This window comes from Pithys albifrons, chromosome 18, assembly GCF_047495875.1.
Source record: "Pithys albifrons albifrons isolate INPA30051 chromosome 18, PitAlb_v1, whole genome shotgun sequence".
NCBI lineage: Eukaryota > Metazoa > Chordata > Aves > Passeriformes > Thamnophilidae > Pithys > Pithys albifrons.
In genome coordinates, this window is record NC_092475.1 from 1,578,051 (window position 1) to 1,596,626 (window position 18,576).

Consider the following 18,576-nt stretch of genomic DNA (forward strand, 5'->3'; position numbering starts at 1 on the left):
AGCGGACCGGCTGTGGCCCCCTCTCGCCCCAGCACACTCTCGCTGCGCCCTCATATTGCGGGGGCGAGCCTAAACCAGCCAGGAGCACCCCAACTCTGGCAGTGACCTGCATGTGGCACTGCAATGGACAGGTGCCCCAGCCCAGCAGCCCCTCCCCCAGCTCACCCCCCCACCACAGCAGCCCCTGCACCCCAATTCAGCCTTTACTTGGCAAAGAACCTGCTCTGCTCCCAGCCCCAGCATTTAATTGAAATCTGCAGAAACTGCAGGACATGTGGCTCCCCCATAGCCACGACTGCCCTGTGATTCCAATTGTCCTGTTGAGTACAGAGCCCTGTCCCCTCCCATGGTGATAAATGGGGGGACAATGACCCCCTTCCGAGGTGCTGGGACAGAGCTGGGCACCTTCCAAGGCTCAACTTGAAGGTGCAGCACTGCATCAGCAAGCAAGGAGGGAGCTGCTTGTGTTTTGGCACTGGCTCACAGGTAGTTGTCCTCTTCCTCCTCGTCCTCCTCATCCTCATCCCGCGCCAGTGCCTCGATATCATGGGTGATGTCTGTGATCATGCGGTTGAAGGACTCGGACTCTGAGCGCAGGGACCAGCTGTCATAGCTGCGCACAGCCGAGGCTGACGTGTTGCTCATGCTGCGCTTGATGCGGCCAAAGCTGTCGGTGAGGATCCCGCCCTCCCGGATCCCGATGCTCTCGAGGAACGTCTCAAAGTATCCGATGTCTTGGTCAGGGATGAAGGGCCTCATTCCTGTCATGGGCACCCCGAGTCTCAGGAGGCTGCCCAAGTGACCTGGGGTGCAATGCCAGCCCCATCGGCTGCTGGCTGGGGCTCATCCCACCCTGTCCCCCGCAGCACTGGGGTCCTGACACCTCCTGGAGCACCCCCAGCACTAGCACCCCATCCCCAAGGGACGCACTGTCAGCAGGATAGCAGTGTGGCTGCAGACACTCACCCAGGAGGAGGAACTTCCTGTGGTCCCCGTAGAGGCGCAGGAGCTCAGTGCAGTACTCCTGCACTGGTGTGCCCAGCCGGTACTCACGGAGCAGGAGGGCAAACTGCTGGATCTCCTGTGATGACAGCTTGTTGCGCAGCTGCAGTGACACGGGGATAGGTCAGGACTGGGGACACTGGCAGCACAGAGCCCCACCCCTCTATCTGTTCTCTGGTGCAGGGGCTCAGACCTGCCTGCTACCCCCCGCCTGCTGCCCATCCCTGTGCCCGCACCGTCACCATGTAGTCCTGCAGCTGCTCCAGCCCTGCGCCGCTCTGGTCGCTGCCACTGCAAGCAGTGGCCAGGCTGTGGTGGGAGCGGTGGAAGGAGGGCGAGGAGGTGCCACTGTAATATGCCTCAAAGGTCTCGTGGGAGCCATTACTGTGGGAGGATTGGGATTAGTGGGTCCCTTTACCCCTGGTGTGCCCAGCTGCCCTCCATCCACTGTAGAGCACCCACCATGGGAACAGGGCTGGGACACCATTGCAGCTGGGAGAGGTACCCACCCAGAGCAGAGGCACCCAGCCGGAGCAGGGGCACCCACCCAAGGGCAAGGGCATCCACCCCAGTCCAGAGGCACGCTGGGGGAGACAGACTCACAAGGAGCTGCAGCAGCTGTAGTCAGCATCGTAGCCATACGTCCCATCTGTGCGGCAGCTCTCACCTGGGGAGGGAGAGCCGAGATCTCATAGTGAGGCCAAAACCCTTAGGCTGTGCCCATGCACCCCAACCTGCCAGCCCCAGGTCATCCCACTTGGTGTCCCCACTCCTGACCCCAGCCACTCACTCCTGCTGGAAAGCCAGGGCCGTGTGGGCGTGGAGGTGTAGTGGTACCCGGCCCGGTCCACGCACTCAATGCTCTGGTCCCCATAGATGATCTGGAACACCTGGCAGATGAGCGCACAGGACTCCTCACCAGCATCCTGCAGCGGGAAGCAGGAGGGCACTGAGCGCGCTGGGCGGGCGAGCGAGCGGGCGGTGGGCGGCACATGCCGGGGCCGCTCACCCTGTTGGGCACGGCGAGGATGATGAGGTTGGAGTAGGCGTCGGGGCAGGGCTCCTGGGGGTCCAGGGGGTTGCTGCCGGCGTGCCGCCGCTCCCAGCTGCCGAAGCCGGTGCCGCGCTCCCAGCTGCCGCCGGCGGTGCCGGCCCGCCGCCGCTCCCAGCTGCCGCCGCACGGCGCCCGCCGCTCCCAGCTGCCCGACGGCCGCCCCCGCTGCCGCCGCTCCCAGCTGCCGCCCCGCCGCCGCTCCAGGCTGCCGCCCTGCCGGGCCTCCTGCCCGCCCCGCGCCGCCCGCCAGTCCAGGCTGCAGATGGTGTGCCGCCGCTCCATCGGGCCCCCCAGCCGGCCCCCCTCCGGCCACGAGCCCCCCGGGCGCTTCTCGGGGGGAAACGCCTCGGGCACGCCGGCCGGGGCTGCCTCGGGGTGCCCTCCGGCGGGGACCGGGTCCACTCCCAGGCCTGGGGCGTTGGGGAGAAACGGGGCATCACGGCGTGGGTCTGTGCTGCCCACCCTGCCTGAACACCAGCCCCTGCCCTGGCGCCTCTGTCCTACCAGCCCAGTTAGATGCAGAGGGATGGGGGCGTGGGATGGGGCTGTAGGCCCAGTGAGATGTGGGCAGCAGGGCAGGGGACTGCAGACCACTCCTGTGCAGGCTGGAGCACAGCCCCCTCCCCAGGGACCCTGCTCCCAGCTGGCAGCTGAGCCCGGGTTTGCCCATCAAAGCCAGACCCCCGCACCGGTTTTGAGGATGAGGAGGTGCAGGGCGTCGTCTCTCAGATAAGAGGCCGCGGCGATCTCGTGAGTGGGGATGCGCAGGATCAGCTCCTCGTTGTCGCGCCAGGTGAGCAGGAGGCAGCGCGCTGAGAGGCTGAGGATGCTGTCCTGCTCCGGCGTCGTCTGCAGCGGCAGCTCCTTCAGCTGCTGTGGGCACAGAGTGCAAGCGGGTCTTGGGGCACTCAGCGCCCACCCTCTGGGCAGCGCTGGGGGACACCCCAGGGAGTGATGACCTCTCTTACCCTGGCTGTGTCCAGCAGCTGCAGCACCTCATCCCGGCTGGAGGGGTTCAGGGAGGATGTCACCCATGTCAGGTGGCCTAAAAACTGGGGTAGACAAAATTCAGGGCAGCCTGGGGAGGCTGAGGCAAGAACATTTCCTCCCTACTCCACCTCCAGCCATGTCCCAAAGGGGAGGAGACAACTCAGCAGGGTGTGGTGGTCTCATGTCCCCACCCCAGGCAGGCAGGGACCCCAGACATTTCTGGGAACCCCTTTACCTTCACCTCCTTCTCCACATAGTCGTGCAGCAGGATCTGGGGGTCGATCAGGTAGTCAGGGGGATAGAGGGGCACGGAGTGCAGCAGGCGCCGACAGACGCTGCTGCGGAGCGCTGCCCTCCGCGCAGCCTTCGGGAAAACCAGCCGCTTGATGGGCGACACAAAGCCCTGGCAGGGGAACGGGCACAGGAAGGAGTCAGCACAGGCCACCCAACACTGGCACCCACACACAGGGCCCGTGGCACCCAGCACCTGGGAATGGGCTGGGCATGTCTCTGCTTGCTGACCTAAAATCTGCATTATTTGTGTAGTTGGGAGACAGTGAGTGGGGACCCCACCTTTCCCTGCTGCGCTGTGGGAGGGGTGCAGTGCCTTTCAAACCCGTGCATCTTGCCTGCTCCCACCCTCCTGTCAGCCCCACGGGACACCAGCCCCAGCCCCTCGCGACACCAGCCCCAGCCTCACGCACCTTCTTTCCCTTCTTGGCCTCGCAGTCCATGGCTGGACACGGAGCCGTGGCCGCCCCCACCGCCCCGCTCGGCGCCGCGGTGCTTTCCTGTGTCGGAAACTCCACCAGGATGGCTGGGATGTGAGTTCCTGCCTCTCCTGGGGGGTGCTGGGACTGGGCTGGGCTGGGCCGGCCTGAGCTGGGCTGACACTGGGACCGGGACAAGACTGAGGCTGGGACTGGGACTGCAACTGGGCTGATATTTGGGCAGAAAGGGAGGCTGAAGTTGGGGAAGTAGGACTGGAGCAGGGACTCGGACTGGGAATGGTCCTGGTGCTGGGACTGAGGCAGAAGGTGACATTTGGGCTGGGACTGCACCTGGAATTTGTGCAGAGAGAGTAGCTGAAGTAGGCTGGGATGCGACCAGAGCAGGCACTGGGACCAGAGCAGGTGCTCTAGGTGCCCTTGGGACCTTGCTGTGGACAGCCCCTGCCCCGTGCTGCTACAAGTCTTCTCTCTGGGTCTGGGGCCAGTTTCACTTCCCCATGACCCCACATCAGCCCTGTCCTCCTGGGGCAGCGCTGGGGCCTCCCTGCCCTCACTGTGCCCATGCTGTCCTGTCCTCACAGGGTCCTGGCACTGGGAATGATACTGGCAGGAGCCCACACAGCTGCACTCAGAACTCCATTCCCACCACCACCCGTGGGGTCTGAGCCCCCCATGGGTCCGGGGGTCGGCTGGGGATCGGGGTCTCTGGCAGGGAGGAGGTTGTCCCGGCAGTGGCTGTCCGGCAGTTTCCTCCCCGGGATTCTGCATCCTGCCTGTGCACCCCTTCCCTGCCGGATGCCACTCCAGGGCCAGCACCGGCCAGGGCCACCGGCACTGAGCAGGTGGCACTGCCACAGCCATCCTGCTCTGTTCCCGGTGTCCCCAAGCACCCCAGGACAGAGAAGCATCATCCCACCCCACTTCAGACCCCAGCCGTGACACAGAGGTGCCAGCAAGGACAGGATCCCACAGGCAGGGCTTATTGAAATGAATTTAATATCTCATGTTGCAGCAAAATTAAAAATATACAAAAAGTTTGTGGTATACAAAAAAGTCTCGGGACGGACCCCGGCCTCTCACTCACCCCCGCCCGCGCTGAGGGTCCCAGAGAGGAAGGTGGCACACTGAGTATTTACAGTACATGACAGCAGCCGCCGGGTCCCAGTGCCGGGGTGGGGCAGGGATGTGGCTGAGACCCTGCGGCAGCTCCTGCCAGAACGAACTTCCCTCACTCCCTGAAGCTGGAGCAGCCCTGGAGCTGCACCCATTCTGTAACTGTTTGGTCCCCAGTCGTGCCCCCTTGTTGTGGTCCTGGTGGGCATGGGCTGCCATCCCGGTGCTGCCGCGGGCAGCGGGGCACTGAGTTTGGCTGGCCCTGTGGCACAGGCTGGGTGGGGGACAAGGGGCAGCCTGGCTGAGCCCCAGGGCAGGAGCAGGGCCCAGGGGCTCCCCCTGAGCCCCATGCGTGGCCAGAATGCCCTGCCTGGAGCTGCCCAGGGCTGACGGTACCGTGGCTTGAGTGCATAGAAAAGTGTCCCTCTGTCCTGCCGGTGTGGCCCTGGGGTCCCCACACAAACCCCGGAGGTGAAGGGCAAGGGGTGTGCAGGTCACCCTGAATGGTGTCCTGCCCTGCAGGGGACAGGGACGGGACTGGGGCAGGGAGAGCCCAGAAGAGCCACCCCATGCTGGCTCCCAGTCCCCATGTGGTTTGTCCCCATCTCTGGTGAAACAGGACCCAGCAAGGAGTCACCACCACCTGGGCACTACACAGGGGCTGCAGGGATGCTGCTCAGTGCTGCAGGGATGAAGCCCCAGTGCTCCTGGCCGCTGCCCCCCACCTTCCCTGAGGAAAAGAGACCCCCCCACAGAGTCACCCCATGCCTGGGGCTGCCAGGGCCTGCCCATGATGGCGATGTAGGAGGGGTGCAGGTGCTGGGGGGCCCAGCCCGCTGCCCAGCCCCAGCCATGCTCTGCAACCTCCTCATAAAGGGTTTCCAAGGCTTCCAATTAGCACCAGTTAGCACCAGTGCCCCCAGCGATGGCCAGCCCAGCCATCTGCCGCTCCAGCTACTGATAAATGGGAAATAAAAGCAACGTGATGCCACCACCACTGCACACCCACCCACCAATCCAAACCGTGTCATGGGGCCGAGCCCCCATGCCAGCCCTCAGGGACCCCACATCCCAACCATTCCCAGGTGCAGCTCTGCCATCCCAGCCCTCCTATCCTCTGGTGCCCCACATGGTTTCCCCTGGCATGGAGGGGCTGTTGGTGCTGCCTGTGCTCCCCTGCCTGGGCAGGGCTTGGCACCGTGGCTTGGGGCAGCCAGAGGACCCTGGGGGCTGTACACGGAGCCCAGGGGTTGTGGAGAAGGCACAGGGGCCATGGGTGCAGGGGCCGAGGGGCTGGGGCAGTGCACAGCTGGGAGATCAGAGAGCTCCCCTCCCCTGCAAGCCCCTGCCAGCCCCTGCACACACATCCACACACACACGGACAGACACACACGCACCCCACTAGGACAGTCCTGGCCCGGGGGGGCACAGGGTACATTCAGCACAGCCCCTTGGTGGGGCTGAAGGATCGGGCAGGACCAGGGACACATTCAAACCCGGAGCCCGGGGCAGTCCTACTCCTCTGGGGAGACAGGAGCAGGCAGGGGCAGGCAAGGTGGGGACAGGGAGGAGGCAGGGTGGGCATGGGGTGAGGCTAGGAGAGGGAGGATCCCAGCTCTGATTTACACTGGGGAGCTGGAGGGGTCTGATGCCAATGGGTGAGTGAATGGAAAGGCTCCCGGGTGGGAAGTGATGCCAAACCCAGGAGGGGAGAACGGCTGGGGGTGAATCCCCCTTTAGGGAACGCCAGCGGCCCCACACACACCCCTCAGCAGTGCCAGCCAGGCCCTGCAACCCCCGGCCCCAGCGGAGGTAGAAAATATCACACAAAATGTCACCATTCAGGTGAAAACAAACCCGATGAGATGAAGCAGTTCCTGTGGGGATGTGAGGGGGGAGGATGGGGCACAGCCATCCCAGCCACAGGTGGGGGCTCAGCTCAGGATCAGGGAGGCAGGGTCTGTGCCCACCCACAAGAGCCCCCCCGGGCCAGGGTCTGTGCCCCATAGGACAGTGTGGACCCCATAGGGTTGGGGACATGGCTCAATTCTGAGCTGGAGGGGCTGAGGATGGAGATGAAGGGGCTCCCCAAGGGTTGGTGCTGCAGGGTGTGGGAGAATTGGGAGACATTGGCAGGGCTGGATGGACCCCGGTTGTCCCTGTCCCAACTCACTGGGTGTGACAAGCCCCACGCACGCCCCAGTGCAGCCCATTCCAGCCGCACGGCTCTGCCATGGCACAGGCACCTGTGTCCCCATGTGCTGCCCACCATGCCTTGCTGTGCCCCATCATGGCCCCAGACTGGGGGGCCCCCAATCCCCATCCCGTACCACTGACACGGGCCACAGCACCCACTGCCTGGGGCTCAGGCACCGGTGAGGTATTTTGGCAAGGATGGGCCCTGGGGGGGCATGGGGGCATCCGCCATCAGGTGGGACAGGGGTCTGGGCTGCAGGAGGGCGGCGTGAGAAGGGGGATAGCACCAAGAGACCTCCCTGGCCACCACCCGTGGGGCACTCGGCACAACGACATGGCAGAGCCGGCAAACCCAACGGAAGGCAAACGGCTGTGGAGACGCAGGGTGGCCAGGAAGGCACCAGGGCTCCCGCCACAGCCCCATGCCCCCCCGCCCTACACGGTGGTCTCATACTCCAGCACCTCCTGGGGGGCGCCGGGGGTGCGGTACTGCAGGCGTGGGGTGGTGGGCGACGCGTATTCCAGCGCCAGGATGGTTTTCCTCAGGCGCCGGTCGATGAAATGGGCATCCCAGGCCGGGTACTTCTTCCTGGGCAGGTCAATGCGGATGACGGGCCCCTCTGTCCGCGGGGCGCGGGCGGCCGCCGCCGGCGGGGCGCAGGGTCTCACCTGGAAGACGGGCACGCAGCTGTCCCGCTCCCCCGGCGCCCCTTCCCGCTCCCCCCCTGTAGTCCGCGGCAGCGAGCGCGGGGGGCTGGTGACGGCGTCCGTGGGGGACCCCGGCACCGGCGCCGGCTGCTGCCGGAAGATGCAGCCCACGTTGCGGTGGCTGAAAATGGGGCCGTTGGGGTGCAAGAGGCAGTAGTAGATGAACATGAAGAAGATGCCAAGGGCAAAACTGGAGCTGACCACACAGACTAGGATTAAGGCGTCGAAGTCGGAGGTGGTCTTGCGGTCGTAGTAGAGGAACCAGAGGATGGTGAGGGCGGCGTTTTCCGACAGTGTGATGATGTAGTAGATGCACATGCGGTAGCGGCTCCTTCCCTCCTTGACGTTGAACCAGCAGAAGATGTAGATGATGCCCACCACCATGTTGTAGATGATCTCCTCCCACTTGGACATGCAGAAATCCGTCTCGCCCTGGATGATCCAGAAGGTCATGATGCACCAGTGGGTGACGATGAAGATGCCGAAGTAGAGCTGGAACACGGAAGCGAAGAGGGCAAAGGCGATGGCGCGGGCAGCGATGGTGAAGAGGTGCCAGAGGATCTGCACCACGGCGCCCTTGTAGGACATGGGCATCTTGTCCTCCCGCGAGTCCCGCAGCACCTTCTGGTAGGACGCAATCATCCAGGCCAGCGAGACCAGCGAGGCTGAGGCCGAGAACCCTGTGGGGAGCGGCTGTGAGAGCCTGTGCAGGCCAGAGACCCCCCTCCCGCTGCCCCCATCCCCTCGGTGGGGGCAGCCCCTTACCCTGCAGAGGCTCGATGCTGTTCTGCTGCACCATGATGCTGAGCTGCAGCACGAGCTGGGGCGCACTCTTGAGGAAGGCTTCCAGCAGCCTCAGCATGCTGATGTCTGCGCTCTCGAACATCATCCGCCAGTAGAAGTGGCGCCGGCGGTGCTCGGCCTGCCAGCGGCTCTGCAGCCCCAGGTACAGTGTGCGGAGGTACCTGTGCAAGGTTGGGAAGGGTGAGACAAGCCCACACTGCCCGGGCAGCTGAGCTTGCCTCGCCTATGCCAGGACTGCTCTGTGGCTGCTGCCAATCTGTTTCCCTGATTTGGGGTCCTGGAAATGCCCCTAGGCCAGGGGTGTTGGAGGTTACAGGGCAGCGGCGATGCTGAGCAAGTCTCTATCCTACCCCAGGGCTCTGATTTAGGAAGGTGCAGCTTGTGCAAAGCCAGCTCAACACCCCACTGCCCTGGGCCATCACCCCACTGCCCACACAGACATCAGGGTGCCTACCCAGCCATCACCCCAACCCTTCCTCTCCTATGCAGGATCTGGATCCCCCAAAACCAGGAATATCACCCACAGCCCCTCCCATAGATTCAGATTGCCCCAGCTTAGCACCAACATCCGGCTACTTCTCAAAAGGGATATTTTGGTCCCAGCTGGCACGGAGCCCACCCTGCTTCCCCCCGACCTGGCCAGGATGGAGGCACCAGCTGGTTGTGCCGTGCTGCCCGCGGGAAGCTCCCGGCGCTCGTGGCGGCGCTGCCTCGGCTCTTGGCAGGGCTGTGGGCACGGCCACACACTGGCCTTGGCCATCTGGTTGTTGGCCGGGGGTCAGTGGAGGTGTGCGTGGCACCGACGCACGCCCGGCTGAGTCACCACCACCAGGGACCCTCCCCTGGCACTGGGCCAGATCCGGCACCACAGGAGGGGACACAGGGCCAGCCAGGCAGGGCATCCCCGGGCAGCCCTGCCTGCACCATGGCCAGGGCTCTGCTGACGACAAGGAGGGAGCTGGATAAGAAGAGAAAAGTGCAGCAGGAGGACCTCAGGCCATAGATTCCTCCCAGTGAATAAAAAAATTCTCTGGCAGAGCAATGGCTTCTCCATCAGCTCCAGAATGTGCTGCCAGCCAATTCCATCAGCCCAGAGCATGGGAGAAAGCCTGATCCCAGCACTTTCAGCTCATCTGTCAGCAGGAAGAGGCAGGAGCCAGCCCTGCTCCAACTGCAGGGACAGCTGAGTGCTCCCACTCCTGGGCTGCACAGTGAGGGCCATCAGCTGGGGCCACCAAGCCTCTATGTCACCCTGCTGCCATCTGCTCTGCCCTGGCCAGCCCTGCTCCCAGCCCCTGCTTCTCTATTGGTGTCACAGTGACGCTTTCACCTCCACCTTGAGGGCAGCACCTAATTTTAGCCTTTGCTGCAGCCTGTCCCTCACTGCTCAGGGGGAAGAGGCTGTGGCCACCCGGTTCCTGGCTCCCAGCACAGATCTGCATCCCAGTGCCACCTGCTCACAGCCTGCCAGGCCAGCACTGCAGTTGTGGCACCGCCATGACCACCACCCTGCAGAAGGGCCCCCCCTTGCTGCTGGGGGAGCAAACCAGAGGACAGCCCAGCAAGGGAAGGCACAGAACAGGGGAAAGAACAGGAGAAGAAATCACTGCCATCCTGGGACACCCATGTATGAACCAGGCTTGGGCATTGGTGAGCTCATCCTGTCCCTGCAGTCAGCCTTGATAATTGGGCTCATCAGTGCCACAATACCACGTGGACCCCACATGGACCCCAGAGCTGCTGGCCCTTTCTCCTCCACTGCTCAACAAGTGACCCACAGCCTCCCCATGCTTCAGTGAGGGCACAATTATCCTCCTGCCTCCCCACCAGCTCCACAGGTCTCATTAAAATGAGATTTCATCTCCCGTCAACTCGTCTGAATGAAATGTTGGTTCTTATTTGCTCTGCATTTGATCATGCCGTGGTGTTTCAGCCCAGAAAATGATGCCAGTGCTGCCAGCGTGGCGGGCACTCCCCAGCCCTGCACCACAGCAGCTGCACGGGAAACACAGAATCAATCACTTGGAAAAAAATCATTTAATTTTCAAAAAAACTGATGATGAGGCAGAAACCGACAGCAAGAGCTCTCAGGGCTAATTGCTCCCTCCTTTGTATTGCAAAGAGTGATCCAATGAAACCCCTGCAGCAGGAAGGTGGTGGCTTGGGTGGGTGCTGGGTTTGCCAGAGCCCCACCACAGCTGGGTTTGTCACCAGTGTCACCGTTTGCCCCCAGGTCCCAGATACTGATCCTTATTTTTCAGGTGTTGCAAAAAAAGGACAAGGAAAAAAGCCCAACTCTGGTTATAAACAAATCTTCTAATCATCATCCTCAGATGAAAAAGGATGAGGGACCCTCCGGTCCCAGGGTGAGCAATAGGGAGTGTGATTTTCCTAGAAGGTAATTTGGGATCTCATCCTTTAATCCTGTATTTATACAAGGAGAAAATTGCTTCCCTGTTACAGCCATTTTAATCCCTTACACATTCCACCAAGTCAGATCATCAGGGAGAGCTGCACGTGCACCCACGTCACCTCACAGACAAAGCCTCTGTGTCCCTCCAGCCCCAGACCCCAAGGTGCTCTGGGTGCCCAGGGCAGACAGAAGCAGCTGATGGCATGGAAAGGCTTGGTCTGGCCCTAAAAAGCCCCTTGTCCTGTGCACCAGGGCCATGTGGAGACCCCCAGCACTGGGTTCTGCAGTGGGACAAGCCAGCTGCATCCCAAAGCTGGGTTCTTCCAGGGCTGGGAGGGTTCCTGACCCGATGCAGGCAAAGCAAAGCCCTGAGACCACATGGTGGTGGTGGTGAAAACCTGCAAATCCCAGCTCTGCCACCCCTTGTGAGCCCACCCAGGATGCACTTGCCCTCCAGGACTGCTACCAGACTGGCACCAGGACTGACGGGTGGCACTGGGTCCCAAGCCAGCAGAGGATGCTGAGGCTTTTGGGAAGGATCTGCAGATGGAGAGGGCAGGCCAGACCTGGCCACAGTGATCCCCAGGCAGTCAAACCATGAGTGACCCTGGGATAACACAGATATGGGCACAGGCATGTGCTCAGCCAGTGGGACCCACAGAGACATCCTGGCCAGATGCCAGCCCACAGAGATGGCAGGGGACCCTGGAATGCTGCCAGGCAGGAGGTGAACTGGCACACACAGCATCCCTGCCCTGTGGAGCTGCTTTGGTGAAGAAGCTGGTGACTCTTTGTGAGTGGATAACAATTCCTGGGCTGCCAAACCATCCAAGTACAACCACAAGGATGGTGGTGGCATGGGGCTGGCTGGGGACAGGCCCCACAGCTGCTCCTTGCACAAGTACATGGCCATGCTGCTGGCACTGCCTCTGGAGACCAGCTGGGGCAGAGTGTGGATGTGCATCGGGAACATGCCGATGACAACCAACTCCAGGAGCTTTAATTTGGGATAACCTCAGTGCCAGTGCTGGGAAGCAGCTGTGGTTTTGGGACTGGGGGTCTTTGTCACAGGTGGGACTCAGGGCTGTGCAGTAGGTTTGGTAGAGGTGAGATCTGCACGAGGTGAGGGAGGAGATGGGTGAATCAGGAAAGGGGAGATGTTTGGCAAGAGATACAGTGCTTTGACCAGGGAAAAGCCTTGCCTTCAGCATTTATCCAACACTATTCTAACTGTCACATCCACCTGCACCAGATCCAGCCTTACTAATGGGTTTAACGAACTGCATTTAACTGGTCACCCAAGCTAATCCCAAATCCTGAGATTAGAAAGAGCCTCAGCTGCTGCTTGAGACCAACATGTCCTGAAGGGTGAGTGCTGAGAGTTCCCGCTTTAATTGGCTTAGAAGCATCCGTGGTGCAGCCGATCTGAGAGCGGGCCTGACACCCCTGGGAGCAAAGCCCCCGGCGTGGCTTGGCTCCAGCTCAGGCTGGGATCAGGTGTGCCCAGGCCAAGGCTGACTGAAGGCAGGGCCAGAGAGCGCCTGTCCTCTCCCTCATCAGCTCCCCCCACATACTGAAGCAGGGTTTGCCCCCACCCTGCAGCCAGTAGACCACCAGAGTGGCCCCAGGGATGGGGAGATCAGGGAGGGCAGGTGAGTTGGCAAGGGAAGGGGCAGGAGCCCCTTTAGCACAGCACACTCTGCACTTTCAAACAAAGTTACACACCCTGGAGCATTCCAGGGGGAGCAGCAGAGGAATGAACATGCAGACACAAACAGGGAGTGAGGAGCCTCTACTACAGCACTCAGGAGGGGAAACAGGATGGAAACCCGAGCCGGCAGCCCTGCCTGCTCCATGCATTGTTCCGAGAATTTGCCATTGTCTGCCCTCACAGCACCAGCTCCTTGGGAGCCACTCGGTGCCAGCACCCAGCTCTTCCCCAGCACCCAGAGATGATACTCAGCAGAGCTGGAGGGCACAGGGCTGGCTCCACAGCACAGGAGAGGAAGGTGCCAAGAAAGCATCAGCTCAGGCTTCTGGGGGCTCTGCAGAGAGGCATCTAGCTGCCCCAGCCTGCCTGGCTGCCACTTGCCCTGCCTGTGCCCCAGGACCAGAATGGGGCAGCTGAGGAGCCTGGACAGGTTGGGGACCACCAGCATCTCACGCACCCTGCCACAGATACAGAGGGATGATCCCCAACGTGTTCAGGGCCCAGCAGAAGCACTTCACACCCCCAGAACCACACTGCCATGGCCAGGCATGTCTGCAGCAGGCCCAGCACACCCAGCAGCAGGGATGGCAGGGCTGTGGCACTGAGCTGGGCTGCAGCTTCTCACCCACATCCACACCCACAGATCCTACCCACACCCACGTGTGGTCACAGCTGGTGGCTCTCTCCCACCACCCATCCTTCTGGGGCTGCACAGGGATTATCTCTGTGACCCTCTCAGCTGGCAGGACCACTGTTGTACCTCGCCAGCCCCACCCACTTACCCCCGTACCCTGCCATCCCCTCCCGTGGACACAATGCTGTTATCTCCACCCATATCCCTGCTGTACCTGCCACTCCCTCCAGCCCCTGCCTGGCTCCATGACCCCCATCTCACCCCTCCTGCTGTACCTCCAGACCTGCTCCAGCTGCAGCAGTTGAATCAGGCCATGCAACAGCCCCATCTCAGCCCCCTGTACCCCCATCCCCCGGGTACCCCCGTACCTCCAGACCTGCCCTGGGTGCAGCAGGTGTGTCAGTCCCAGAAACATCCCCATCCTTCCAGTACCCCCATGCCCCCTGTACACCCATCCTCCCTGTACACCCACACCCCTCTATCCCCACAACCTCCCTGGTACCTCCAGAACTGCCCCAGCGGCAGCAGGTGGATCAGGTGCTGCAGCCGCCCCATGGTCCCCGCACTCCCACCCCCAGGTACCCCCGTACCTCCAGACCTGCCCCAGCTGCAGGAGGTGGATCAGGCCCTGCAGCAGCCAGACGCAGAGGCGGCAGCAGCCGCGGGGGCCGCTGTCCTTGGTGCCGGCGCCGCTGTCCTTGGTGCTGGCGGCGAAGTCGTACACGAACCACCTGAGGCTGAGCATCTGCACCACGAGCGAGGGCAGCAGCACGAACAGCAGCGTCAGCCCGAACCACCACCGCTGCCCCCGCACGTAGTAATGGGCCGCCAGCCACAGGTCCGAGGCGCCGTCCGCGAAGCAGACGAGCAGCGCGCAGAACACCCAGCAGCCGTCCCGCAGCCGGTACCGCCGCGCCGGCGGGGCCGCGCCCGCCTCCCGCCGCCCGCCGCCGCCCTCGGGGCTCTCCAGCAGCACGGCCGGGCCGCCGCCGCCGCCGTCCGACTTCGCGGCCATGTTGTCGGGAGAAAGGAGGAGAAAGGAGGGAGCGGGAGAGACTTCCGGAGGGATGGAGCCCGCCCCGGCAGCGCCCGCCTCCGCCGGCCTCGCCCCGCGCCCGCCGGCACCGGCTCCCCCCCGGCCGGCGCCGGGAGCCCGCGGCGGGTCCCGCCGCTCCCCCGTCGGAAGGGGCAGCGGCCCCGCCCGCCGGCGCCGCGGGGTCCCGGAGGAGCGCTCGGTGCCGGTGGGCGCCGCCCCGCGCTGGGAAGGGCAACCGGCCCCTCCCCCGAGCCCCGCCGGGAAGAACCGCCCGGACCCGCCGAGCACCGCGCGGTGCCAGCGGGGACCCCCCTGCACCCCGCCTCGGTCCCAGTGGAACCCCCGGGGCAGTGGCCGCGCTGTCCGATTATCCCCTCACCAGCCCAAGAAGGGCTGGAGCTCCCCGGGAAGCTGCTGGGCACCCCGGGCTCCTCTGGCCCCCGAGGCTCAGTCCAGGCAAGACCCTGCTCCTCTGACCAGCCCGGGGGTGGGAGAGGGTGGGATGAGCCTCCCAAGGTGCAGGTGCGTGGAGGTGTGGGTGCCTTTGCTCCCCCGGAGCTGGGGCGGGGTCACAGACCACCAGGGTCTTGCCTGAGGCAGCTGGAGAGGATCCCAGCAGCAGCTGCTTGAGCTGGACCCGAGCCCTGCTTTGGAGGGAGAGTCATAGAATCATGGAATGGTTTGGGTTGGAAGGGACCTCAAAGCTCACCTCATTCCAACCCCCTGCCATGGGCAGGATTGCCTTTCCCTGGACCAGGTTGGTCACAGAAGGTGTATCCCCTTTGAAAAGACGAAAGATGGGGTTTGGTAGCAGGTTTTGTTGTTTCTGAAATGAAACTCCATAAAGAGTTACACGTGTCATTCCCCAGCCTTGGGGACACCCCTGAAGGTGAAGTGCCAAGCTCTGGGTCCAACCAGGGTGCTGGTGTTTGGGTGCACAACCTCTTGGCTCTGCCCCACCATCTCTCCTTTGCCTGCTGCCCATCAGGGTTTGGACAAACCGTGTTGGGCAGAGTGAGAGGCTGTACCCCCCCAGGACATGCTGGCACCAGGAGCAGCACTGTGCCGGCATCCCTGGCACTGCTGGGAGGGAAAGGGCTTTCTCTGCTTTGTGGTGGCTCTCCAGGGAGGGTGACCGCATGGAAGCAGCTGCCTCCTGAAGGCAGCTCCAGCCCCAGCCCGTGGGGACAGGCTCTGGCTCGCTCAGGCTCAGCCCCCAAGGCTCAGCCCTGTTTGTCTGCCCATGGAGCAGCCCTGCACGTGGCTGGAGCCTGGCCCACAATCAGCACATCATGGCACACTGCAAGGGGATTCGTGTTTGACTCCGGGAAACACAGCCAGCTTCCAAATTCTGCCTTGCAGGGCAGCAAGGGGGTTCAGCACAAACCCGAGGAGGGGAGAGTCTGTGTTCCTGGGGCATGATCCAGTGCAGTGAAGGTGTTACTCTGCACAAGAGAGCAGCTGAGCTCTCGGCAAGGCTCTCCCTGTGCTGAATGTATTATCATGGGTAATGTGACTGAAACACCTCACCTTGAGATGCTCCTGACAGATCCCCTCCACAACTGCCTGCCTGGGGGAGGGGATGCTTCCCAGAGACTGAAAAAAGGAGCTTTCCACCAGCTGTCAGGCAGGACAGGGTCCCTTCCAAGGATTGGATCTGCTGGGCAGAGCACCCACCATTGCCTGGCCACCCCAAACCTATTTGGGATAAGTCCCTGGAGTCTCTCTGTCTTAGCTGGGGTGATGGAGCAGAGCCCATGTTGCTGTGATGGTGGGCACAGCGCCAGGGAGAGGGGACCTGGAAATCAGGGAGAGACAGATGCATTTTTCTTCCCTGAACCAGAAACATTCCCTCTGAAACAGCAGTTAAAGATCCACAGCCTCAAAACATGGAGACCATGGTTTGAAGTCTGATTTATCTTAACAACAGGCCCCAGCAGCCACATGAAAAGAGAAGAGAGAAAAAAACCCTATAAACATCCCCGAAGCTTCCTGTGCAGCTGCCAGCAGGCAGGGAGGGTTTCTGGCTGCATACAGAAAAGGGCTGCAAAGAACAAAAAGGAACATGATGAAACCAAACCTGCTCTTTCCACAAAACACACAGCAAAGCAAAGCAGCCCCCGGCACTGGGCGAGTGGCCTCTCCCTCTGACTGCCCAGTTCCCAGGGGAACTGGTTCAAATGGACCTCTGCTCCCCATCTGAGTCCAGCTTCCAAGCAGAAGGTTCTGCCCTTGGCACTGGCTCCAGGAGGAGAAATCCATAATGATTTGTGGCTGGCTCAGAGCTTGGCTGTGGAGAGGCCACAGCACACAGCATCACCCCTGCTTGCTGCCCTGGGAACGTTTTCCAGGTGCCCGTGGCTCTGTGATCCCTCAGCTGCAGCTTCTCCTGTGCCTGTGCTGAGCTGAGCCCCACCTTTCCAGGGAGAGCAGGCCCTACCCTTCCATGCAGCAAAACATTCCCAGCAAAGCCCTGCCTTCATTGCACTGTCATTGGCAACCCCAGAATCACTGTGTTTCCTTCTACTGCTGTCAGGACACAGCCTGTTTCCATCCCCATCCCCATCCCCATTTCATCCCATTCCCACCGCCTTCCTAACCCTCCTGCACAGACTCTGAAAGCTCTCCCTCATCCCAGCTTTGCTGGGCAGTACAAGGGCTGCTGGGGAGGTGGTGGGAGAAGGTTTGTAGCTGCTGAAGGGGGCAGCCACCACCCAGCCAGGCCACGCTTCCCAAGCACCACATTCAGCTGCCAGCCCTGCAGCCAAACCCCAGTCTCGAGAGTCTGTGTCCGTGTGTGTGCAGCAGGACAGATGAATGGGCTTTCAGTGCTCACAGAGCCCTTTGTCATCTGGCTGAAAACTGTGTCCCATGGGAGGTGAATGTAGCTCCACCTCCAGTTAGTATTCCAGCACATGTCCTATAGGAATCAGGAGCTCTTCTCTTGATCCCATCAAAGCAACAAGGATCAAGTGCTGCTGCCACACCCAGCAGGAGGCTGAAGCCAATTGCTCCATGGTGGATGCTGTGGGGTGAGGCTGCAGGAGAGGAGCAGATCCATGTCCTGCATCCCACTCTGCAACCAGCCCCAGTGCCCTGTCATGATGGGACTCTGACAGCCAGGCCTGAGAGGGTGAATGGAAGAAACTGGTCCCAGATCCAGCCTGCAGATCTCCAGCCAACCACCCCCACCGACAAAGGAGCATTTTCCAGCACTGGCATCCAGCCTCAGCATCCAGCCCCAATCCCATTGCATTTTCTGGCTGATGTCAGGAAAGACTGTGTGTGTGGATCACTCCCAGCCCAGAGTGCCCATGTGTGCCCCAGTGCTCACTCCCACTGCTCCCCTGAAGCCCTGGTACTTCAGCCAATGCTGCCACAGGCGGAGGAGATCTCCTCTGTTAACTGGAGCAAATGACCTTATGGGATTAGGGCCAGTAATCTTCCGATCTGGGTAATCTCCCTTAAGGGATTATTTGCCCACAGAAGTGTGTGGTGACCACTGGCCAGCCACTGCCTCGCTCCCTCCATCCCTCTCCCCTGTGATTCCTGTCTCTAGCAGCCCTGAAGGGGCACTGGGGTCACCACATACCCCTCGGGGAGCTCCTCATCCAGTGAGTCCCATGAAGGATGTGCCAGCCAGCCAGGGCCCCCAGCACTGGGGGCTTCTCCTTTCCCCCAGGCTGTGCTCACTGCCTCAGGCAAGTCATTGGGGCTCCATCCTGTCAAAGCACCGATCCAGGGCACACCAGAGGTCCCTCTGCCATCACCAGGGAAGCAGCAGCTGAGCAGCATGGCCAGGGTGGCAGAGATGGCTGCTCAGGGACAGGGTGGCATTTGAAAACACAAGATGCTGTTCCGGAGCTCTGTCCAGAGCAGGGACATGGAATATGGGACACGAAAATCCGTGTCCCCACCAGACCTGAGTGGGTTCCTGGGGCCCCTCTCCCACCACCGAGTCAGAATCTGCCAGTTCTAGCCTCAGGGCTGGGTTTCCCTGCATCTCCCACACCCCATTTCTCTGGCTCCTCTCTCATGGATGAGTGGGGCAGACAGAAGGGAACAAAACCCACTCGGAGGTGCAGTATGTTTCTCTTCCCGCAGGCAGGGTCATCCAGGGCAGCAGATGGACGCAGTGACGCGCCAGAGCATTCCCAAGACTGGTCCCTGCCCAGCGCAGACTG

At 62.1% G+C, this 18,576-nt stretch overlaps 2 protein-coding genes across 2 annotated transcripts; both read right to left on the minus strand.

Moving 5' to 3' along the window:
* Window positions 1–286: 286 nt before the first annotated feature.
* Window positions 287–3,836, minus strand: CCM2L (CCM2 like scaffold protein). Its single transcript, XM_071572845.1, has 10 exons — window positions 3,751–3,836; window positions 3,282–3,449; window positions 3,025–3,108; window positions 2,746–2,929; window positions 2,012–2,466; window positions 1,793–1,928; window positions 1,606–1,669; window positions 1,239–1,386; window positions 967–1,105; window positions 287–761 (listed from the first exon to the last, which is right to left on the minus strand). Exons 1-10 carry the CDS (start codon window positions 3,778–3,780, stop codon window positions 481–483), a joined length of 1,689 nt encoding a protein of 562 aa, XP_071428946.1. The 5' UTR covers window positions 3,781–3,836; the 3' UTR covers window positions 287–480.
* Window positions 3,837–4,750: 914 nt separating this feature from the next.
* On the minus strand, window positions 4,751–14,481 carry XKR7 (XK related 7). The gene is made up of 3 exons (XM_071572625.1): window positions 13,947–14,481; window positions 8,560–8,759; window positions 4,751–8,474 (listed from the first exon to the last, which is right to left on the minus strand). Exons 1-3 carry the CDS (start codon window positions 14,369–14,371, stop codon window positions 7,522–7,524), a joined length of 1,578 nt encoding a protein of 525 aa, XP_071428726.1. The 5' UTR covers window positions 14,372–14,481; the 3' UTR covers window positions 4,751–7,521.
* Window positions 14,482–18,576: the final 4,095 nt, after the last annotated feature.

Excerpts from the sequence above, each read along its gene's own strand:
- CCM2L (XM_071572845.1), bottom strand. The coding sequence starts at position 3,780 with ATGGACTGCGAGGCCAAGAAGGGAAAGAAG. Across the intron at positions 1,929-2,011 it reads TCCTCGCCGTGCCCAACAGG|GATGCTGGTGAGGAGTCCTG; the intron begins GTGAGCGGCCCC and ends TTCCCGCTGCAG. Across the intron at positions 1,670-1,792 it reads GCCCTGGCTTTCCAGCAGGA|GTGAGAGCTGCCGCACAGAT; the intron begins GTGAGTGGCTGG and ends CTCCCTCCCCAG.
- XKR7 (XM_071572625.1), bottom strand. The coding sequence starts at position 14,371 with ATGGCCGCGAAGTCGGACGGCGGCGGCGGCGGCCCGGCCGTGCTGCTG. Across the intron at positions 8,760-13,946 it reads CAGCTGGGGCAGGTCTGGAG|GTACCTCCGCACACTGTACC; the intron begins GTACGGGGGTAC and ends AACCTTGCACAG. Across the intron at positions 8,475-8,559 it reads CAGCATCGAGCCTCTGCAGG|GGTTCTCGGCCTCAGCCTCG; the intron begins GTAAGGGGCTGC and ends CGCTCCCCACAG.